Genomic DNA, 19,445 nt, shown 5'->3' with positions numbered 1-19,445 from the left:
GCACATCCCATCCCTGCACTGCTCCTTCACATCCCATCCGAGTGTTCCACCTGCACATCCCACCCGAGTGTTCCACCTGCACATCCCACCCGAGTGCTCCACCTGCACATCCCATCCCGAGCACTGCGCCTGCACACCCAGGCCCTGCACCACATCCATGTACTGCACCTGACCTCAGTGTGACGAGTGGCCACTCACTGCCCATGGCTTGGCACAGCACAGGCTGTAACCGGCTCCTCCATCCCTCCCCAGGACCTGCTGGCAGAGCGGCTCTCCCAGCCGGATCAGTCAATGCCAGGAGGAGGCAGCGCTGGCGGGTCAGTCTTTATTACTAAATAAATAGTCGTATAAATCCTGTGCAAAAATCTGTGGCAAAACCATTGGCCTTGGTGGGCGGTGGGGGTCGTGTTTCCCACACCCAGCCTGCGGCCGAGGCTCCCGGCACGGCACAGCCGATGGCCCCGGCGTGGTGAAGGGAAGCGGTGGCACTGGAGCTCATCGGTGAGAGCCGAGACCTCCAACACGGCCAGGGCAGGGCCAGGACCCCCAATCCAGGCTGGACAGCCAGCAGGACAGCAGCTGCTGGAGGGACAGAGGCTGCACGAATCCCTGAGGAGCAGACAAGCACCATCCAGCCCAGTCGCAATTCCGGAGCTGCTCCGGGGGCCCAGGCAGAGTCCATGAGCTCCCAGCACCACTGTGCTAGAGTGGGGAGGTCGGGGCCTGGCCGTGCCGCCGCTCCCGCGGCTCCGCTGTGCCCATGGTCCCCAGCGGCACCACCACCTCCTCCGGCTGGCAGCTCTTGTTGAGCTCCACCACGCGCGGCACCACCGTCGACCAGCGATCTGCAGGGAGGGTGGGAGCTGGCAGAGCCAGGAGCCTGTGGCTGCTCCCTGGTCAGCCTCATGTCACCTGGCCCCCAAATCTGCTTCCAGGGCCCATCAGAAGCTGCAAGCAGCATCCCAAGGGATGCTCCCAGTTCACAGCACCATGCTCACCTTCCCACAGATCCCAAGGGATGCTCCCAGCCCACGACACGGCACTCACCTCTCCGCAGCCGGCCCATGGTGTGGGAGAAGCCGTAGTACTGGTATGTTTCATTCTTGCCTGGATCCTCGCTGATGATGCCCAGATTCTGGTTCCAGTGGGACCAGTTCACCTCGTCCACCCTGGAGGGAAGGTCAGATCCAGAGGGGCTGCAGAGAGCTCCTGGGAGCCAGAGCAGCAGCTCCAGCATCCACCAGCAATTCCACCTGCCTCCAGATGAGAACCAAGGACCCCACAAAGGAGTGCATTGCACTGGCTCCCCAAAACACTGCTGGCCACGGTGGGAGAGGCTTGGCTGCTCCCCAGCCCCTGAGGGCACCTGCCTTTACCTGAAGCACCAGCGGCGGTCCGGTGTCCCATCCGTGCCCTTCCCCACGGTGACCATCTCTCCCGAGCGGAAGGCTTTCCGCAGGAACACCGGGAAGGAGCGCTCGATGTCCAGGATGGTGGTGGCCCACTGCCAGGGACACCAGGGACTGCTTGAGGATGGAGGTATGGAGGTGCCTTGCCCGTGGTGCTTGGGGCACTGTGGTGTTGCAGCCCCTCGAGCGCAGGCAGCTCCTGGAGCCCCTGCCCAGCAGCCCCTGGGGTGGTACCTGCAGCTTCCAGATGTGCTTGCTCTCCTTGGAGACTTGGCCCACGGTCTCACCCATGAGGGCGATGAGCATGTTGAGGAGGAGCACGAAGGTGAGGATGATGTAGGTGACGAGGAGGATGATGAAGACGGCGGGGTACTTGGCGCTCTCAAGCATCTCCAGGTCGCCCATGCCGATGGTGAGCTTGAAGAGGTCAAGCAGGAAGGTGCTGAAGGTCTGGCTGTCCCGGCAGGATGGGTAGGTGGGCACGGTGCAGTTGGACTTCTCACTGCAGGACTCGCTGCTGGGACATGGGTTGAGGAGGGACACCAGGGCTGGGGGAGGGGGGGAAGAGAAAATGAGTCTGTGGGGGCAGCAGCAAGGACGGGGTCCACAGTGGGCCCCAATGTGGTTCTGTGCCTGCTGAGACCCTCCCCACCACGGGAGGAGGCAAAGGCTGGGTCCACAGGTGGGTGGGATGAAGGGGGGGGCTTTCAGCCCCCTGCCCAGCTGTACTTATAGGGCTTGTCCTTCCCCCAGGTAGGACTCACCAGCCAGGCCCTACCTGATGCGTAGCCAATCATGAAGAGTAAGTAGACCAGGAGGAAGCGGAACAGGTCTTTGAAGAGGATCTGCAAGTGATGGAGAGCAGGGTGAGGTGTGCTGGACTGTGGCACCACCACTGAACTGTGTTGCCAGGCAGATCGGGCTGGGAGCAGGGCAGTACTGAGCCACAGGAACCCTACAGAAAGCCTAGAGGACTCTCTTTGGGCAGCACATCTATGGGAGGAGCAGCCCTGCTGAGGGAGGAGAAGACCCCGGACCCCATCAGACCTTCTGGATCATGATGCTGTAGGTCCCTGTCAGCTTGAGCCCACGGGTGAAGTACAGGGCATTCATCCAGCCCAGGACCAGCGCAAAGACCATGACGGCCAGGTACGCCTCGATGCCACCCAGGTACAGCCCCGCCGTGACAATCACCAGCACTGAGTAGATGAAGCTGGGGGAGAGTTGGGGTCAGACCCTGCACCCACGAGCCCTGGGGTGTGGCAGCTCGTGGTGGTCCCAGGGGTTCCCTACATACTAGAGCAGCTGGAAGGAGCCATCTATGAAGAAGGAGTTCACACCTGGGCACTTCTTCATGAACAGGTCTTTGATCTGCAGGAGAGAGGGGCAGGTTGGAGGGGCCAGGGGGAGCGAGCCCTGTGTGTCAGGGTCCCTGTGTCTGGGGCCACCACAGCAGGAGCAGGTGCCTCTCAACAGGCCCATCACCCATGGAGACCCCAGGGGCTCAGTGGCCCCATGGGAGGACCCCCTGCCTCGCCACACTGACGTTTGTGCAGAAGAAGAGGATTCCAGTGAGGAGGGTGATGATCTCCCCGGCCAGGCGCAGGTAGTCAGCGGTAGTGGTGTAAGGGTAGGGGGGCTGTGGGGAGAGGACAGAGCTGAGCTGCTGCCCCATCCCCATCAGACCCCCCTGCCAGGCAGTGCTGGCCCGTGGGGCTGTGCCACGGTGCCAAGGGACTCACAGGGCCTTCCATGGGGCGGTAGTAGGCGACAAGGGTGAAGATGATCATGGCACTGAGGTAGGAGACCACGCTGATGTAGAAGGAGACGGCCCCGAACTTGCGCCACTTGTCGCGCAGCAGCTCATTGATGGGCTCCACGGCCAACATCTCGTGGCGGTTCTGGTGGGAAGTGGGTGCTGTCAGAGGGTATCTGGTCGCCCAGTCCCCCCCAGCCCCCTCCCGGTCCCCCCAGCCCCTGCACACCTCAATCTTGCTGTTGTAGACGAGGATCTCCAGCACAGACACCTCCTCCCCACAGGTGTCCAGTGAGGAGAGGTCGTAGAGGGAGGAGTAGACGGGGCCGTACGCCCAGTCCTTGAACTTCCGCGAGAGGTGCCGGGCGTCCTCGTCCGTGATCTCCCGCCGGATGATGTGCTGGAAGATCTGCCAGAGGGAGGACTGCTCGCCAACAGACCTGGCCCTGACCTGCTTGGGACACCCCACTTTCCTCCCATCCCATCCCATCCCATCCCAGGCACATCACCCAATCCACCCCTTCACCATGGTGGGCCTGGGGTGCTCCCAGGGGGGTTCCCAAGGTGCTGCAGGGGTGCAGGGACACTGCCACAGTGGGAAGTTCCCCAGGATGCTGCAGCTTTTTTATTTTTAATGATGTCCCTGCCCACCCCATCAGAGGTTGAGGGCAGGTCACGGGAGAGGATGGGCTGCGCCAAAGGCCTGGGGTTAATTAAGGAAGGGCTGGAATGCAATAGGGGTTTCCACCAGCATCTGCGCAGAAGCTGTGCTGCCAGCAGGGACATGCCCCAAGTGTGACAGGGCTCAGCCCGTGCTGTGGGGATGGCAGGAAGACATCTCCCCGCCGCAGGGGGTCACCGTACCCCGATCTTGCCGGTCTTGGCTGCCATCATGAGCGGGGAGAGGCCGTCGTTGTTGAGCAGCGCCTCCAGGTTGGTGTCGGGGAAGAGCTTGGCGCACTTGACGAGGAGCAGGTCGTACATCTTGGTGACGAACTTGGTGTTCTCGCGGGTGTTGTCGGCGATGGCCACCAGGGCGTGCAGCACCGTGTTGCCTCGGGAGTCCTGGCGCCGCAGGTCCGCCTGCTTGTGCCCGTTCTCCGTCAGGTAGTGCACGATGTGGGGCTGGTTGGTGCAGGCAGCCAGCGAGAGGGGCAGCTCACCTGCCGGGACATCGGGGCTCCCGTCAGCCCTGCCCTGCTGTGGGGGCATCCTGAGGCACGGAGGTGACCCCTGGGCTCCCTCCCTGCTCACCGAAGTAGAAGTATCCGCCCTCATCCTTGGGCTGGAAGAAGCGTCCCCGGGCCTGGGCATGGACGTCCGCTCCCTTCTCCACCAGCAGCTCCACGTAGTGCTTGCAGCGGCGCTCGATGGCGATGTGCAGGGCGGTCTGACCTGTGACGCCAGTGCCTGTCAGCTGCTGCTCCAGTCCCAAATCCCCCTGGAGCCCCCCAAGGTCCCCACTGCCCCAGTCCCCAACCTCCCCAGCATCCTCCATCTTCCCCAAAGTCTCTGCTGTGCTGCTCCCTGAAACACTGCAGTGTCCCCCATGCCCAGGCAGGGCCAGCAGTGGTCCCACATTCCCCCACCTCGGTAATAGACGTCCCTGAAGGGCGAGTTGATGAACTCCCTCATGTTGCCCGTCTTCTCAGCGATGTCAAGGAGGACGGGGATGGTGTCGTTCTTGCCCCCGCTCAGGTTGAGCAGCGCCTTGGGCAGGCAGGTCTTCCCCGTGGAGGGCTCTGCAATGGGAGGGTGCTGAGGAGGATTCGGGACCAGCCCCCGTGGCCACGGGGGTGCCTAATTCCACACCCTGCACTCCCTGGACAAATCCCTGGCTTCTCCCACGCCCTGCACGTCACAGCTTCCCGTGTCCGGGCTGCGCGTCGCCATCCCCCCAGGAATACAGGGATCAGCAGGGGCATGGCACAGCTCACCTCGGAACTCCTCGTCTGTGAGGCGCTTCTTGTGGGTGAGGAGGAAGGAGAGGAGCCCGTCCAGGCCGGCCGGGGACCCCCGGGAAACGATGTCGAAGAGAATGGGTCTGTTGAAGACCTTGAGGACAGGGGGCGGGTTGGGAGCCGGCCCCTTTGCCGGTGCCTGCTTCCTGTGGGAGAAACCCCAGCGTTAGGAACTGGAACCGCTGCCTCGGCTTCCCACCACTGCAGTGAGCTGGAGCCTGAGCAGCTGGGCACAGGCACCTGGGGACACACCGGGGACACCCCCTGGCTGGGGTCACCCCCGGGGCCGGGGCAGCCTCCGCACCCACAGCAGCCCCGTGCTCCCGGCATCGCCCACGGGAGGTGGTGGGCGCCTTGCCGGCTCCCACCGGTGCTACAGCACTTTGGGTCCCCAGCTGTGCCCCCCAGCAGGGACGGGCCGCGGGTTTGGTCACACTCCAGCACCACGGGCGAAGCTAAACCGGTCGGAGCAGTTGGCAGCAGCGGGATGGACTGGGGACAACCGGTCAGCTCCGGGCACCGGGAATTGGGTCAGGAGGGACGGCGGCTGCCCCAGAGAGGGATCCCCAGGCTGAGGGCTCACGAGGCATCCCGGCCCCCCTCCACCCACCTCCACGGGAGGACATCCTGCTGTCCCTGCCTGCTGCACCCCTGGGTGGGGACACTGGCGGGGGGCCACGGTGGCCGCCCCAGGTGCCCGGCACAGAGGAGCATTGTGCGTCCGGCCGCGGGCTGCCCCCCCCGGCTCCGGTTTCCTGGCGCGGGCAGGGCGGAGGCCCTCCTGAAAAGCCCTTTCATGCCGGAGCCAGACGGCCGCACCGGCCAGGGGAGCGGCCGGGCGCACAGAGCCTCTTTCATGGCGCCGGTAAGGGGGAAGGGGGCGCGCTCCACCGCTCCCGGCCCCAGTGGTAAGGCTGCAGACCCTCATCACGGCATGGCACGGCATGGCACAGCCCAGCGCTGCCCCTGGGACTCACTGGGAGCTGCTCCCTGTTCGTGGCACCCCTGCCCAAGGCATCCCAAAGTGACACTCGAAGGGCTGTCCCCGCCCCCAGTTGCTGAGCATCTCCATACCCACCCGGGGGCCCGGACCCCAGAACCCCCCGCCGCACCGGGGGTCCCGTACTCACTCCGCGACCCTCCTGCGCCAGCGCTTGTTCTCGCTAGGATGGTGGCGGTAGGTACCGTAGTCGAAGAGGGAGTCCATGGGGGCTTTCTTGGGCGCGGGGACCACGGGGGACTCGTAGATGGTGGCCTCCAGTAGCTCCATGGGCTTCGGGGCGCCTTTCCGAAAGGCCCCGTGGAATTTCATGCGGAGGTTTTGCTTTCCATCCACCGCGCCGGGGGGTCCCCGCGCTGCCTCTGCGGGCGTCGGGGTGTCCTCGCTCTCGAACAGATTGGCCAGCGAGGAGAGCGGGAAGGAGTCGTTCTGGAGGGAGCCGTCCTCCCCCGCGCCCTCCCCGCCATCGCCCACAACAACTCGCGGGGGGTCCTCGGGGTCTGCCATGGTCCCCGAACCGCGGGACGGGCACGAGTGACCTGCCTGGGTGGCTGTGACCCCCGGTTCCTTCAAGAGAGCAGGAGACCTGCCAACGAAAACCCCAGTGTCAGCCCCTAAAGACCCTCCCCATTCTCTCCCCGGGACACCGAGCCCAGCGGCGGGGCAGGTCCCACACCCACCCTGGCAGCGGCTGGGGCCGGCGGGACTCCCTGTAACTCAGCGTCCCGGCTGGTCCTGTCTGTCCCTTGCTCTGCTCGGCACTCACCTACGCGGTTGCGGGGACCCCTCACGTCTGCAGGGTCCCCTCCGGCTGCGGCGCTGCCGCGTTGGGCGAGGGCGAGCCCGGCCCCGTTGCGGTCAGCCAGGGTGCAGCCCAGGACAGGGCACAGAGCAGACCCTGTGCACTTCGATCTGCCGCCCAAGGAAAGAAAACATTCCTTGGGATACTTCCCACGTCAAGGGAAGTATCCAGGGAAGCGCCCAGAGGCAGCGGGAGCTGCCACCGCAGCAGGGCTGGGAAAGGGGCCAGGGCTGCTCGCGATGCTCCACAGCTCCCGCCGCACTGGGGGGCTCTGTGGGACGCGGCTCTGGGCACTGGGAGGGGACAGACGCGGCACGGGGGGGCTGCAGCCCGCGGGAGGGCCGGAGCAGCGGTTGGGAGAAGAAATTACGGGTTTAGTTTGCCCAGAGGGACGTGGGGCTGAAGGAGAGCTGCACCACCAGCGCGGCCAGCAAAGCTCTGCGCTGTGCCACCGTGTCCTGCCCGCACATCCCTGCCCGCACGGACAGGTGACCGACCCCAGCGCTCCCCCAGCCCCGCTTTTCACCAAAACCCACCGGCAAACCCCGGCAGCGTTAGGGCTCGGCTCGCTCCTGCCCCCGGCGAGCTCAGCCCTCCCCGCGGGTCCCGGGACAGAAAAAGCAGCGGGAAACGTGTCATTTAGTGCTGGGCTACAGCTCTGTGCAACAAGCCACAGGGGCAGGCTGGGCCCTGCCGGGAGGGCAGCGCAGCTGGGAACGGTCTCGAATTCGGCATCGGGTCGCACAGCCGCGCCGGCAGCCCCGCGGTGCTCCCGTGGGAACGGGGGATAGGGGTGACAAACGGCCCCAAAACCCCGCAGCGACTGGGAAGGAGCTCAGGCAGCGGTCCCTTCTCCTCACCGCCCTGGGAGACACTCGACAGGGACAGTGCAGCCCTGGGGGACACCAAGCTGAGACGGTACAGCCCTCGGGGGGGTTGTCCCGGGGTAAGCCACGGTCACACGGTTTCTCCTCTTTGCTAGCTTTCCTGCCATCCCCAACTCTGCAAGAAATTCCACAAGCACCTGCCAAGGCCCGCAGGTCCCACATTCCGACCCCACGCAAACGGGCGGCCCGTGCATGGCCGGTTTGACCTTGGAACACGGAGAAGAGGGAATTGCCAAGCAACTGATCCTGCGGTCTGAGAATGGGGACGGAGCACCCGACCCCTCCGAGCTGCGCTGGGATCCGGGAAAGTGCAGCTTTAGGGAAAACCCGCACACGGCCGGACTGTCACACACCTGCTGTCACCGGCCAGGGCTGGAAGGTTGTGTGGGAAAAGAACGGCTCGGGGCAGGCACCGCCAGCCCAGGCACTTCCCCGGGCACGGCCGCTGCCAGGAAAGGTGCTGTCAGAGGGGTTTGATTTGGCCCGTTAGTTATTTGGGTTTGGAGTTCTCAGACTTCCTCACCTCATGGAATAACTGAGTCAGTGTGCAGCTCTTGCATCCAACACAAACCCCACCTGTGCTCCCACCTCTCCCCAGCTTCCCACCAAGGTACCTCCCAGCCGGACCAGTATCCCCAGTGAGTCCCCACTCCAGCCCACCACGGGGGCACGGACACTGTCGCCGACACCGGGATGTGCAGCAGGGACATGCCCTGGGCGGGCGGCAGGGATGGTGTCCCATGACATAAAAGTGTCCCTCAAACTGAAACCGGAAGGTCTCTGGTGGGAGTGAATCACTGAAACCACAGGAGGGTCATGCTGGCAATGCTTATCCGGAGTGATGCAGACACTTCATAAAGCCATACACACACCACTGAGGCCGTGCTTACCTGGGCGAGAACCGGGACCTTGGTGTGGGCAGCACTGGGGGTTCGGAGCCGGTGGGAACCCCCTCCTCAAAGCTCCCCCTGGGAACGCACCCGGCACCCCACCCTCAGAGCGTGAGCCCCCAAACTGTCCGGACACGTCAGGACCCCGCGGGGCCAGGAGGCCCTGCCCAGCTCAGCCCACGGCCCCGGCCTCACCTGGCGGCTCCATCCTGTCCCGGTCTCCGTGTGCTGCTCCAGAGGCTGCATCCTGCCCTGTGTCCCCCGGCCCGGGGGGCTTCATCCTGCTCCGGTCCCCGTGTCCCGGCCCGTCCCACCCTCGGCCGTGCCCCCCCTCTGCCCGCTCCCCCCGGTCCGTACCGCGAAGGGTCCCGCGGAGGGTCCCGTCGGCTCTGGCGCCGCCGAGTCTCCGCGGGGCCGGTCCCGGAGAGCTGCCCCTCCCCGGCCCGGCCCCGGCTCCAGCGGCGGGGGCGGCACCGGGACCCGCCCGCGGGATCGGCCCCCGCCCGCCCCTGCGGCCCCCGGCACCGGCTCGGCCCCGGGGGGAGCCCGGAACGGCCCCCCGGGAACACCCGCTACAAACCAGCCCCCAGGAACAGCCCTCCAAAATACCATCCCTGAAATAAACTCCCCTGGAACAAACTCCCTGAAACAACCCCCCCCCCACAAGGAACAGCTCCAAAACATCCTCCCCAAAACAGCTCCCTCAAGAACAGCCCCGAGACACCCTCCCCAAAATACTCTCGCTGACACAGCTTGCCCAGAACAGCCCCAAAACATCCTTCCAAAACAGACCCCGCAGGAACAGCCCACCTCAACACCCTCCTCAAACACCTTTCCCTAAAACAGCCCCTTCAGGAACAATCCCCTGAAACAGCCCCAAAACACCCTCCCCAAAACAGCACCCCAAACTCTCCCACAAACAGCCCTTCCTAGGCACAGTCCCCCCAAAAACCCTTGCACCAAAACAGCTCCCTCTAGAACAGCCCCAAAACACCCTGTGCAAAACAGCTTCCCCCAGGAACAGCCTCAAAGCACTCTCCCAAAACAACTTCCCCGGGGACAGCCCCAAATGAGCCTCCCAGGCCGTGGTACCGTCAGTTTTTATTGAGAGCTGCTCCTGCCCCATGCAGGGGATCGGCAGCGCCGAAGGCGAGGGGGCTCGTAAGGCACCGCAAACACCGCCGGGACAGAGCCGGCTGCCTCATCCCGGCGGAGGGACTCGCTCCAGTCCCTCTGCCAGCACCAGAGGAATTGGGGTCACCCGGAAAGTCATCGGTTCCTCTGCTCTGGGCATCATTCTGGATGATCCAGTGCCAATCGGCACCGGTGTGCCACGGGATCCGGGCGCAGTCCCAGTGCCAGGCAGGTCCCAGGTCGCATCAGCAGGATGCTGCCATCACCACACTTCATTCCCTGCCCCACTGGAGACAGGAATCCGGGAGCTGGGACTGGAAACACTTGGTTTTCCTCTTGGGAAATCCTACAGTGACACCCACAATTGTTTTATTGCCGTGTTCTTAATAGAAAATTAATGATTATTATTTTTTGGTTAGAAAACAGGTTATCCACTGCAGATCCAGACAGGAATCGAAGTCATCGGAGAGCCGGGAGCCACCCTGGCTGCCTCAGTGATGAAGCACAGGTAACAGCCATCACACCTGATTTAATCCATGCCAGTCCTCTGCCAGCTTTAGGCTTTGTAGCTCAGCTCAGCATTCATCTTCGTGTACATCTCATAAATGGCATCCAGGATCGGGGTGACCCTCGTGAGAAATTGATGGATTTTTTCTATGCTTTCCTCCTCCTTCACTTCTCTACCTTTCTCCAAGGCCTTCAGCAGATCAGATTTGTAGGGAAGAGCATAGACTGAGCCCTATAACACAGGGAGAAGGCATTAAGACTTCCACACACCCATGACACAGAGACCATGGGTTGGGTTGTGCCGTGGGGTCTCTGGACGCTCATCAGCACGTGGGAACAACCTCAGGGATGGCATTTGGATACTTGGAGCAGGGGGAGCGCTCACCGTGAAGAGCTTCTGCAGCATCCAGCCATGGTATTTCTTCAGTGCGATCTCATAAGCCTTCATGGCGTTCACTCGGATGAGGTTGGGATGCTCCTCATCCCGCTCGCCGTCAGAGATGCTCTGCAGCAACACCAGCATGAATTTCAGGCCCCTGGGGGAAGAGCAGAGATGTTGGAGTGGGGAAAGGGAGTGCTGCTTCCCAGCTTCCAGCCCTGTGTGTCCAAGCATCCCAAAAATCCCACAGTCTCAGCAGCGCATTGCAGCCCTTGCAGGGCTGGTGCCCGTCCCTGTGGGTGCAGCCAGGGAAGAGAGAGAGAAGGGCAGGATTGAGCTCCCCAGGAAGGAAAGGGACAGGATGGCCCCTGAGGAAGCACACAGGGATCTGTGTAGGATGGAGCCCTGTGGGGTAGCACATGGGGATTGGAGCAGGATGGATCCCCTGTGGGAGACATGGGGAGAAGGGCAGGATGGAGCCCTGAGGTGAGGCTGGGCCCAAGGGCTGAGCTGGGCAGGGCCAGGTTCAGCCCCATTGGGGTCCCCTGGCACCACAGGGTCCTGACCTGTCCGGACAATCCGAGAGCTCATACTCTGAGGCTGAGTTTTCACATGTGTTCCCAGGGGAGCTCGGAGAAGGCAGTTCCCAACAGCTGTGCTCCCCAAAACAGCCAGACCCCCCAGCTCAAGGGAGCAGCTCGGCCTACGCAACCTCCAGTCGGCATTCACCGTCTCCCCACGTGCTGGGACAGGGCCCGGAGCAGCTCCCAATGCCGTGAGTCACCTTTTCAACCACATCAGCGCAAGCGTCGCACCCGTCTTGGGCCAGGCTGAGCCGTGCAGCTCCTTCTCCACCTCCAGGATGTTCTGCAGCGTTTTGAACTTGGCAGGGTTGGAGTCATAAACGGCCCGGATTTTCTGAGGGCAGAGAAAGGGGTTGGCTCCCAGGAGCTGCCGAGCAGGGTGGCACCAGAGTGGAGAAACCCGGCGGCTGCTCATGGGGGTCTGGGCAGGAGCCCCGGGAATAAACATGACACTGAATGAGCCGCCACTGAGCCCGCAAGTCCCCGTGGGAAGAAGAACCCTTTGAAACACCTCCAGGTCCTGTCTCTCCAATCCCACAGCATCCCTGCCCAGGGGTTACCCCCCTCCAGAGCCCTCCTGAGCCCCTTCCTACCTTGATATTTCCAGTCAGGTCTGCTTTGACTGGCGAGTAGACGATGGGAGTCCCCAGGCAATCTATGGAAAGGTGGAGGGAAGATGCTTAGACGTTGGTGACAGAAGGAGACACACGAAGTCCCCTTAACCAACAGGTTTGATCTTATAAACAGCCTGGGCGCTGAGACACAAAGCCAGCGGGGCTGGGACGGGATCGTTGGGTTGCTGGCCCTTCGGACAGCCCTGCCACCCACTGCGGCCTCAGCAGCGACCTCCAACCCCCCCTCGGCTCCAGGACACAGCCCTGTCAGAACGTCCTGGAACAGCCTGACAGGCTCTGGACACGGCCCGTCCCCAGCCCGGCAGCCCCACGTCCTGCCCTTCCGGGGCTGCCACACAATAGCTGACATTGTGGAGGGCAGCGGGCACGCCGGGACACGAGGGCGGCCACGCCGACACCCATCCCATGTCCCGACACGGGTGGGATCCATGGCTGGCACGGGAGAGCCCCTGCCCCGGGCGGCGCCTCTGGATGGGGTGTTCCAGGACGCTCCCCAGCGGCGCTGCTCGGCGGGTTTGACGGGACCGTGATGCAACCCCGTCCCAGGCAGAGCAGCCAAGCCCGGGGTGAGCCCCTCGATGGGGCTGTGAACCAGGTAGAGGGGGTCACCACCCAAGATTGTGGAGGGGGGGGGCACCGCGGAGCAGCCGAGCTCGCAGCAGGCCTATCCCAGCCCGTACCTCCCAACCCCGTCTCACCGAAGAACGGCGGCAGGTGCGCCACGGCCTCCAGGAAGGGCAAGGTCTCGATCTGCTTGTCAGCCGGCAGCGGCTTGAACTCATGTTCCAGCAGCAGCGCCATGACCGGCGATATATCCCCTCGCCCAGCCTCCCCCTCACCGCTCCCCGGCTGAGGGGGCTCTGAGGGCAGCGGGGGCCGACTCGGCAGCGCGCCCACACCACGCTCCGCCCCCCTCCGCTCCGGCCAATGGCCGCGCACCGCCCATACGGGCGGTGCGCGGCCATTGGCCGGAGCGGAGGGGGGCGGGACTTGCTGCCCGATGAGGAGGCCACGCCCCCAGAGCCCCCTCAGCTGAGGGGAGAGGCGGAACTCACAACCCCGCTCTGCCCTGCCCGCGCTCCGTGTGCCGGGCGGGCCGCCCTGAATTATTTACGGGAGATGAATGTTTCATGGGGAGCAGATGGAAAACAAACCTCGGCGCGCGCGGGGGGCGGTTAAATACCTCAGTGGAAGGGGTTGGGTGGGAAAATGACACCGAGCGGGGGGGACACGGAGAGGTGAGGCGGGGGGAACGCGTGGGAGCGCAGGGAGGAGCAGCCCGTCCGCAGCGCGGGGAGGGATGTTTGCTGGCGACAGAGCCCCAAACGCGGTGTAATTACCGGTTATTCTGGAAAAACAGGTCGTGGGGCGATAGCGATCGGTAGTTCGAAGGGAGGGTGCGGGTACAAGGCGGGTGCGGGGAGCTGCTGCCACCGCTGTCCCCGATGCCACACAACCCCCACCCCGTGGTGCCTGGAACCCACCCCGGGATGCCCAGAGCTCATCCCGTGGTGCATTGAGCCCCTCTCGGGACGCCCGGAGTCCACCCCACGGTGCCCATCCTGTCCCAGCGTGCCCAGATCCCCTCCTGGGATGCCCGGAGTCCACCCCACGGTGCCCATCCTGTCCTGGGTCACCCAGCCCAGCTGGGCGACGCGCTGGTGCCAAGGCGGGCAGAGACAGAAACCTTTAACCCCTGGGATATTTACAGCGCCATAAACCCCGCGCGTCCGGGCGCTCCGACCCGGCACAGCGGCGCCTCCCCGGGCCCGGCTCGGGGGCCGCTTCTGCGCGTCCTGCGAGCGCTCTGGTCGCGGCGGCAACCGCCGGGTCGGATCGGCATGAGCATCCTCTCATCTCCCCCGTCCTTCCACCCTCGCCTCGCTCCGTCCCCGCCTCTCTCCATCCCGAGTCCCTCCCTCCGTCCCCGCCTCCCTCCCGTCCCGCGGAGCCCGTCTCGCCGCGTCCCTCGGCGCTGCCCGTAGCGCCGGGCGCGTTGCCGAGGCAGCGGGCGGCGATGTGGCTGCCGTGGGGCCGCAGCCCGGAGCGCCGGGCGGAGCGGCGGGAGCGGGAGGAGCGGAGCCGGCAGCAGTGGGAGCGCACCAGCCGCTCCTTCGCCCGCGCCGCCGTGTGCTGCTCCCGCCAGGCGCGCTGGAGCGAGCCCCGCGTTCTCCCGCGCAGGTACGGCCGGGGGGCCGGGCAGGGTGCCCGGGGGACCCCGGCGTCCCCCTGACACCCCGGTGTGCGGCAGCGCGGTGGCGGAGCGGCAGCAGGAGCGGCGGGAGCGGCTGGAGGAGCGGCGGGAGCGGCTGCGGCGGCTGCTGAGCGAGGAGGGGGAGGCGCTGGCGGCGGAGCTGCGGGAGCGGCGGCGGGACGGGATGCGGAGCGAGGAGCCGCGGGACAGCCGCGAGGAGCGCAGGACCAAGGTGAGGGCGCGGCCCGACCGGGCTCGTCCTGCATCCCTCCCCGTGAAGGGCCGCTCCCGTGTTTCAGCTGTGCCGGCGGGACTTGCTAGGGGTCCCCAGGAGTTCCCCGCTGTTCAGCACTTGGTACTCTGAACCCTGGGGGGGTTGGGATGCTGAGCCTTCCCGTGTCCTGACCTGACCCAGCTCTCTGTTCCCAGGTTGCCGGGCAGCTGCTGCAGGAGCACTGGAAGGAAAACAATGCGGAGCTCCGGGAGGTGATGTTACTTTCCATTTAGTCCATGCTGCCTTAGACTTATTAAACTAGTTTTTAACTGGAAAGTCACTCACATTTTGTTATCACTCATATCACAGCAACTGCCTCAAGTTCATATAAGTAAAAGGCAAAGTGAAATTGTTTAACTGTGTAAGAAGCCCCCTCAAAGGTGGTATTTTTAAAAAGTCAGAAATCTGTTCACTCAGCGCAGGTTTTCAGATTCCACAATGTAAATATCTCAGGTGTTTTTTACAGCCGTTCCTGCCATGCTGTGGTACTTTCTTATTTTTCATTCCACCCACCTGCTGCTCCAGCCCTGTGGTCAGTGTCACACTGGTGTTTCCCATGTGACACTGACCCTCAGCTTGGGACCTGGTGGGCACTGTGGACACCCAGAGGAGCTCACCTCTGCAGAGGCACATCTTGCTGGGACTTCAGGGCTGTGGCTGGGCCAGATGGTGCTCCAGAGAGTCTGGAAGATCCCAGAGGACAGGAGAACCTCCGGCACTGATGGCCACACCACATCTGTTGTGTCTCCAGGCGGAGTCGCAGCTGCACAAGAAGCACGTGATAGAGGCCTGGGGTGATCAGCTAACAAATAAAAACAAGGTATGGAGGGGCAGCCCTGGCGTTTCTGTCAATGGGAGGACTCAGGCCTTTTGCCCTGACTGGCAGACATCTCGTCTTCCCATATGGACACAGCTCAGAGGCAGAAGGAACAGGCATTGCTGTTTGTTTGTTTTCTTTCAGTCTTGAATCAAATAATGACCAAGGGCATGGAGCTCATTCCCACAGCAGTAGAGTTCTGCAGGGAGGGAACTATTACCAAACCATCCAGCTTGCAGGAGGATGATTTGTGGATCTGAGCCAGAAGCTGTTTGTTTGCATTAGTCTAACCTGAGATGCTGTGTTTTCTTTTGGCTGGGAAAGGAAGAGGTGACTGAACTCGAAGAGAAGAAACGTTATGAAAACAAGTACGAAACAGCACGAAGGGAAGAGCTGGAAAGAGTGAGACAAGAGGAAGAGAAGCAGCAGCTGGAGAAGAATCAAGCAGAGATGTTGCTGCAGCAGATAGAAGAACTGAAATTGCAGGAGGCAGAGGTAATCTTAAGTTTTTCCTCATTTGAGGCAGGAATTCACTGCTTCACTTGGAAATACAGCAAGCTGACCTCTTCCTTCTGGGTTTGCACTGGATGAAATCTGGGATGAAGATTCTGTGACACAGTTTCTGCTGGTAGTGCAGACCTCTGTCTTGAATGCTGCCATATGGGCTGAACCTTTGTAGCTTGTTTGCTGCTCTTGAAGTGTTCAGGGAAGGCCCTGAAAGTGTTCAAGGCCAGGTTGGATGGGGCTTGGAGCAACCTGGTTTAGTGGAAGGTGTCCCTGCCCATGGCAGCAGGTTGGAACTGGATGATCTTTAAGGTCCCTTCCAACCCAAACCAGTCTGAGATTCTATGAAGTGCAAGCGCTGTTTTGTGCTGCATCAGATGAGAAAAGGATTTGTAGGAACTTCTAAGTGTGGCAGGCCCAGGTCAAAGGATTTGCCAGCTGGAGCTCCTCTGTGTCTCTATGCTGTGAGCCACAAGGCACGAATTAAATGAATGTGGAATACGACTGCAGGGGGGATTTTCCCTGCCTGCAGAGGAGCAGAATGGGGCACAAACTCTGGTCAAACAGGCTCTCTGGGATGTTGCAGCTCTCTGATGTACTCTGTCCTGGTGGTTGTTTTTATCTTTTTAGACAAAAAAGCTGAAAAAAGAAAAAGAGAATTTATTAAAGCAGCAGTGGGAGCTGGAGAACTTGGAAGAAGCAAGGAAACAAATGGAAGAGCACCGAAGGCAGAAAGACCTTGGGTATGACACCAAGTGGAGCTTGTTCTGGATAGAATCTGTTCCTGAGTCCACAGCAGTACTTGAGGCATGAGGAGATATTCCAGCTAGCAGTGGTAGGATGTAAATGTTTGGATTTTGATGGACTCACCCACAACAGCCACGGAGCAGATGCACTGGTGCCTTTTCTTCTTTTTGTTTGTTGCAGCAGGTTCCTCTGCTGTTTCTAAGTCATGTTGTCACACATGTACCTCCTTGAGTGCTGGTGTGGGCTTATAGAGTCAGTTTGAATGTTTGGTTTTTATTTTGCCTTTTTCTTTTCCCCTTCAGTCGCTTTTTGAGGCATCAGTGTTGTGCCCAGTTAAAGAGACGAGCGCAGCAGATACAGGAGGAGCTGGTAAGGGGTTGAATTATACTTTACTGTGTGGTGAAAAACCTTGCTCTGTGTGTTGTTTGTGTCTGCCTCCGATGTCTCCAGCTAATTAGTCAGGAGGCCCCTTCCAGCTTGTGCACAGCGCTGGGGCACAGAGCTCATGGGGAAGGAGCAGATGGAGCATCTTGCTGAGCCACCCTTGCCACTGTCACCAGTTATGCCTGGAGAGGAGCCCTGCACACGGGCTGGAAGCCTGCTGGACAGTTGTTAATCTTGTGGTTTTTCTCCAGGAGACAGACAGGCAAATCTTATCAGCCCTCCTCGAGAGAGAAAATGAGAATCACCTCCGGCAGTCGGGGCGTCAGGAACAGGCGGTGGCAGACGTGGCCTGGATGAAGCGTGTCATCGAGGAACAGCTCCAGCTGGAAAAGGAGAGGGAGGCAGAGCTAGAGACTCTTTTTACGTGAGTCTGTCCACCTCTGAACGTCCCCTGTGTGTGCCGAATGTTCCTGGCCAGAGGGCCTCAGAGGCAAAGGCTGGTGGACACACCAACTGCCTGAAGAGAACAAACATGAAGAGAAACCCAAATGCTTCTCTAAAGCACAGGGTAGCCCCTCTATGCCTGTGGAGTACACAGGGGTTTTAACCTCCTCTCTCCTTTAGGGAAGAAGCTAAAAAAGTGTGGGAGATGATGAAAGAAGAATGGGAAAGGGAGAAGGTGGCCAGAGATCATCTGATGAAAGAGGTGATGACCCTTCTTGATGAGGTTTCTCCCTTGTCACGATGAAACCGTTGTTGCAGTTGTAACCCTCCACCCTCCAGAGGGTCAGAGCCTTCTGTACCCAGGGCAGAATTTTTCTGCTTGTGTGATGTGTCTTCTGGGAACTGCTTAACCACCATCCCTCCATCCTCTGCCTTCACACAGGTCTTTGCAGGCAGACAGCACCAGATCCAAGAGAAGATCAAGTTAAACAGACGTGCCCAGGAAGAGACCCTGAAGTATCGAGAGCAGCTGATCAGAGAACTTGAAGAGGCAAAGGAACTGAGTCGGAGGGAGAAGGAACAGGAGGAGGAACTGAAGACAGCCCACAGGCAGGAGCAGGAGGCACAGGTAGACTGAGGTTCCCACAGACACACAGGAATGGTGAAGGTGCCAAATCTCAGCCTTGATTTCTCCATGTTTAGGGGACAGAGCGCCGCTGGCAAGAGGAGGAGGAGCAGTGGAGGGAGGAGGAAAAAGAGGAGAGATGGGCCCAGCAGCGCCACAAGGAGCTGGTGCAGCGGGAGGGTGAGCGCAGGGTACGGTGACCCAGGGGTCACCCTGACAACACAGGGGTCCCCCTGGCCACAGGGGTCACCCCAACACACAGGCCACCCTGACACAAGAGCCCACCACAGAGGGTGATGGCATCAGGGTACACAGTTCTCGCTGTGCCTGATCCCCACCTTAGCTGTCACTCGGTGCTAGGGCAGAACACTGGGCTGTCCTGTCCTCTAACAGAGCTCTGTAGTTCTCTCTTAGAAACTGCTTTCCTCTTTTGCTGATGTTGATACTTTAGCCCCTAGTTTTGAAACAAGGTTTGAGGCAGATGCATTGCTAGTGCCTCAAATGTTATTCAATGCCGACAATAATTTATGGGCTGCATTAAGGCAGTGGGGACAGCACATCTCCACTGCTCGCTGTCTTTGGCGTCTGTCCTGCTTTGCCTGGCTCTATAAATGGAGCTGAATTTGAGTAACCCTACCTAACCACCCCCTACCCAGCAGATCACCTCTGCTGCATGTTGAAGAGTGTGTGTGGATTAATTCTAGAGCCCATAAACCAGTTCTGGTCTTTGTTCTGACCCCATTAGGTCTACAGTTACCCAAAGGCACCATGGACCTGAGGAAAGAACACTAAATGCAGCTCCAGATTACAGAAGGAGATCTTTGAAGACTCGAGGAACTCTTGAAATAATGGTGGCTCTGGGACAGGCTACAGTAGATTTGTGAAAATATTTAGCTGTGCCCCAGTTGAACAAGAGGAAAATTTCTACTGCCTTCAAGAATGTGGGGGCATGAGCACCCTCAGAGAAGTGTGCTGATGTGTTTTTGTAAGAGCTGGGCTGGGGCAACACAGCAAATAATAGGGCCCTGTGGATCTCAGCCATGAAAGAATACGAGGAATGGGAGCTGCAAACCAGGATGTGCTGTGTCAGGCTCCCACCTCTGAGGATCAGGATGTGCCTGAGTGCCCAGCTGGCTTTTAGGAGTTAATTCATAATGCACTTTGCACATCAGTCAGATACTGTGTGCTGTGGCAACAGTTCTTAATTTATCCAATTCCTCTCCAGAAGGTGCTGAAGACTTCATTAAATGTTGTTTTTCACTCTGTAATAAAGAATGAATGGAACCTGAACAAGGATTTGTTTCTTTTCATGAGCAAACTACTGAAACAATAGGAGGGGAGACTGAGTTATTACACTTGATTTCTTGCCGTTATCATTGGCAACTGCACCTTGAAATCAGTCCTGTCACAGCACAAGGAGCTGATACAGGACTGTGACAAAGATGGGAGTCACCCCAGCACTTTTCTCAACTAGAGAAACCTTTTCCAAGATCTTTACAGAAGCAGCAGTCA

At 60.9% G+C, this 19,445-nt stretch overlaps 3 protein-coding genes across 4 annotated transcripts; 1 reads left to right on the top strand and 2 right to left on the bottom strand.

Moving 5' to 3' along the window:
• Positions 1-252: 252 nt before the first annotated feature.
• On the bottom strand, positions 253-6,667 carry TRPV4 (transient receptor potential cation channel subfamily V member 4). Its single transcript, XM_050318365.1, has 15 exons — positions 6,257-6,667; positions 5,103-5,272; positions 4,755-4,907; positions 4,420-4,560; positions 4,030-4,328; positions 3,395-3,574; positions 3,152-3,310; positions 2,956-3,048; positions 2,707-2,780; positions 2,457-2,622; positions 2,188-2,254; positions 1,644-1,957; positions 1,377-1,504; positions 1,048-1,169; positions 253-845 (listed from the first exon to the last, which is right to left on the bottom strand). The coding sequence occupies exons 1-15, from the start codon at positions 6,631-6,633 to the stop codon at positions 703-705; spliced, it is 2,586 nt and encodes an 861-aa protein (XP_050174322.1). The 5' UTR covers positions 6,634-6,667; the 3' UTR covers positions 253-702.
• Positions 6,668-9,794: 3,127 nt separating this feature from the next.
• GLTP (glycolipid transfer protein) lies at positions 9,795-12,828 on the bottom strand. Its single transcript, XM_050318382.1, has 5 exons — positions 12,643-12,828; positions 11,903-11,964; positions 11,510-11,643; positions 10,732-10,882; positions 9,795-10,578 (listed from the first exon to the last, which is right to left on the bottom strand). The coding sequence occupies exons 1-5, from the start codon at positions 12,743-12,745 to the stop codon at positions 10,396-10,398; spliced, it is 633 nt and encodes a 210-aa protein (XP_050174339.1). The 5' UTR covers positions 12,746-12,828; the 3' UTR covers positions 9,795-10,395.
• A 1,103-nt stretch (positions 12,829-13,931) lies between these two features.
• Positions 13,932-19,226, top strand: TCHP (trichoplein keratin filament binding). Of its 2 annotated transcripts, none has more exons than XM_050318377.1 (12): positions 13,932-14,125; positions 14,196-14,370; positions 14,568-14,624; positions 15,164-15,232; positions 15,554-15,724; positions 16,364-16,476; positions 16,783-16,849; positions 17,116-17,288; positions 17,489-17,570; positions 17,751-17,936; positions 18,011-18,113; positions 18,679-19,226. In XM_050318377.1, exons 1-12 carry the CDS (start codon positions 13,962-13,964, stop codon positions 18,723-18,725), a joined length of 1,407 nt encoding a protein of 468 aa, XP_050174334.1. In that variant the 5' UTR covers positions 13,932-13,961; the 3' UTR covers positions 18,726-19,226. The 2 variants fall into 2 exon arrangements, with proteins under 2 accessions (XP_050174334.1, XP_050174335.1); XM_050318378.1 differs by having other exon boundaries at positions 13,935-14,125; positions 18,011-18,124.
• Positions 19,227-19,445: the final 219 nt, after the last annotated feature.

This window comes from Myiozetetes cayanensis, unplaced genomic scaffold, assembly GCF_022539395.1.
Source record: "Myiozetetes cayanensis isolate MyiCay16 unplaced genomic scaffold, myiCay2020 scf21, whole genome shotgun sequence".
In the NCBI taxonomy this organism is placed as follows: Eukaryota; Metazoa; Chordata; class Aves; order Passeriformes; family Tyrannidae; genus Myiozetetes; species Myiozetetes cayanensis.
The sequence above is the reverse complement of the archived record's forward strand: the minus strand, read 5'-3'. Positions and strand labels throughout refer to the sequence as shown.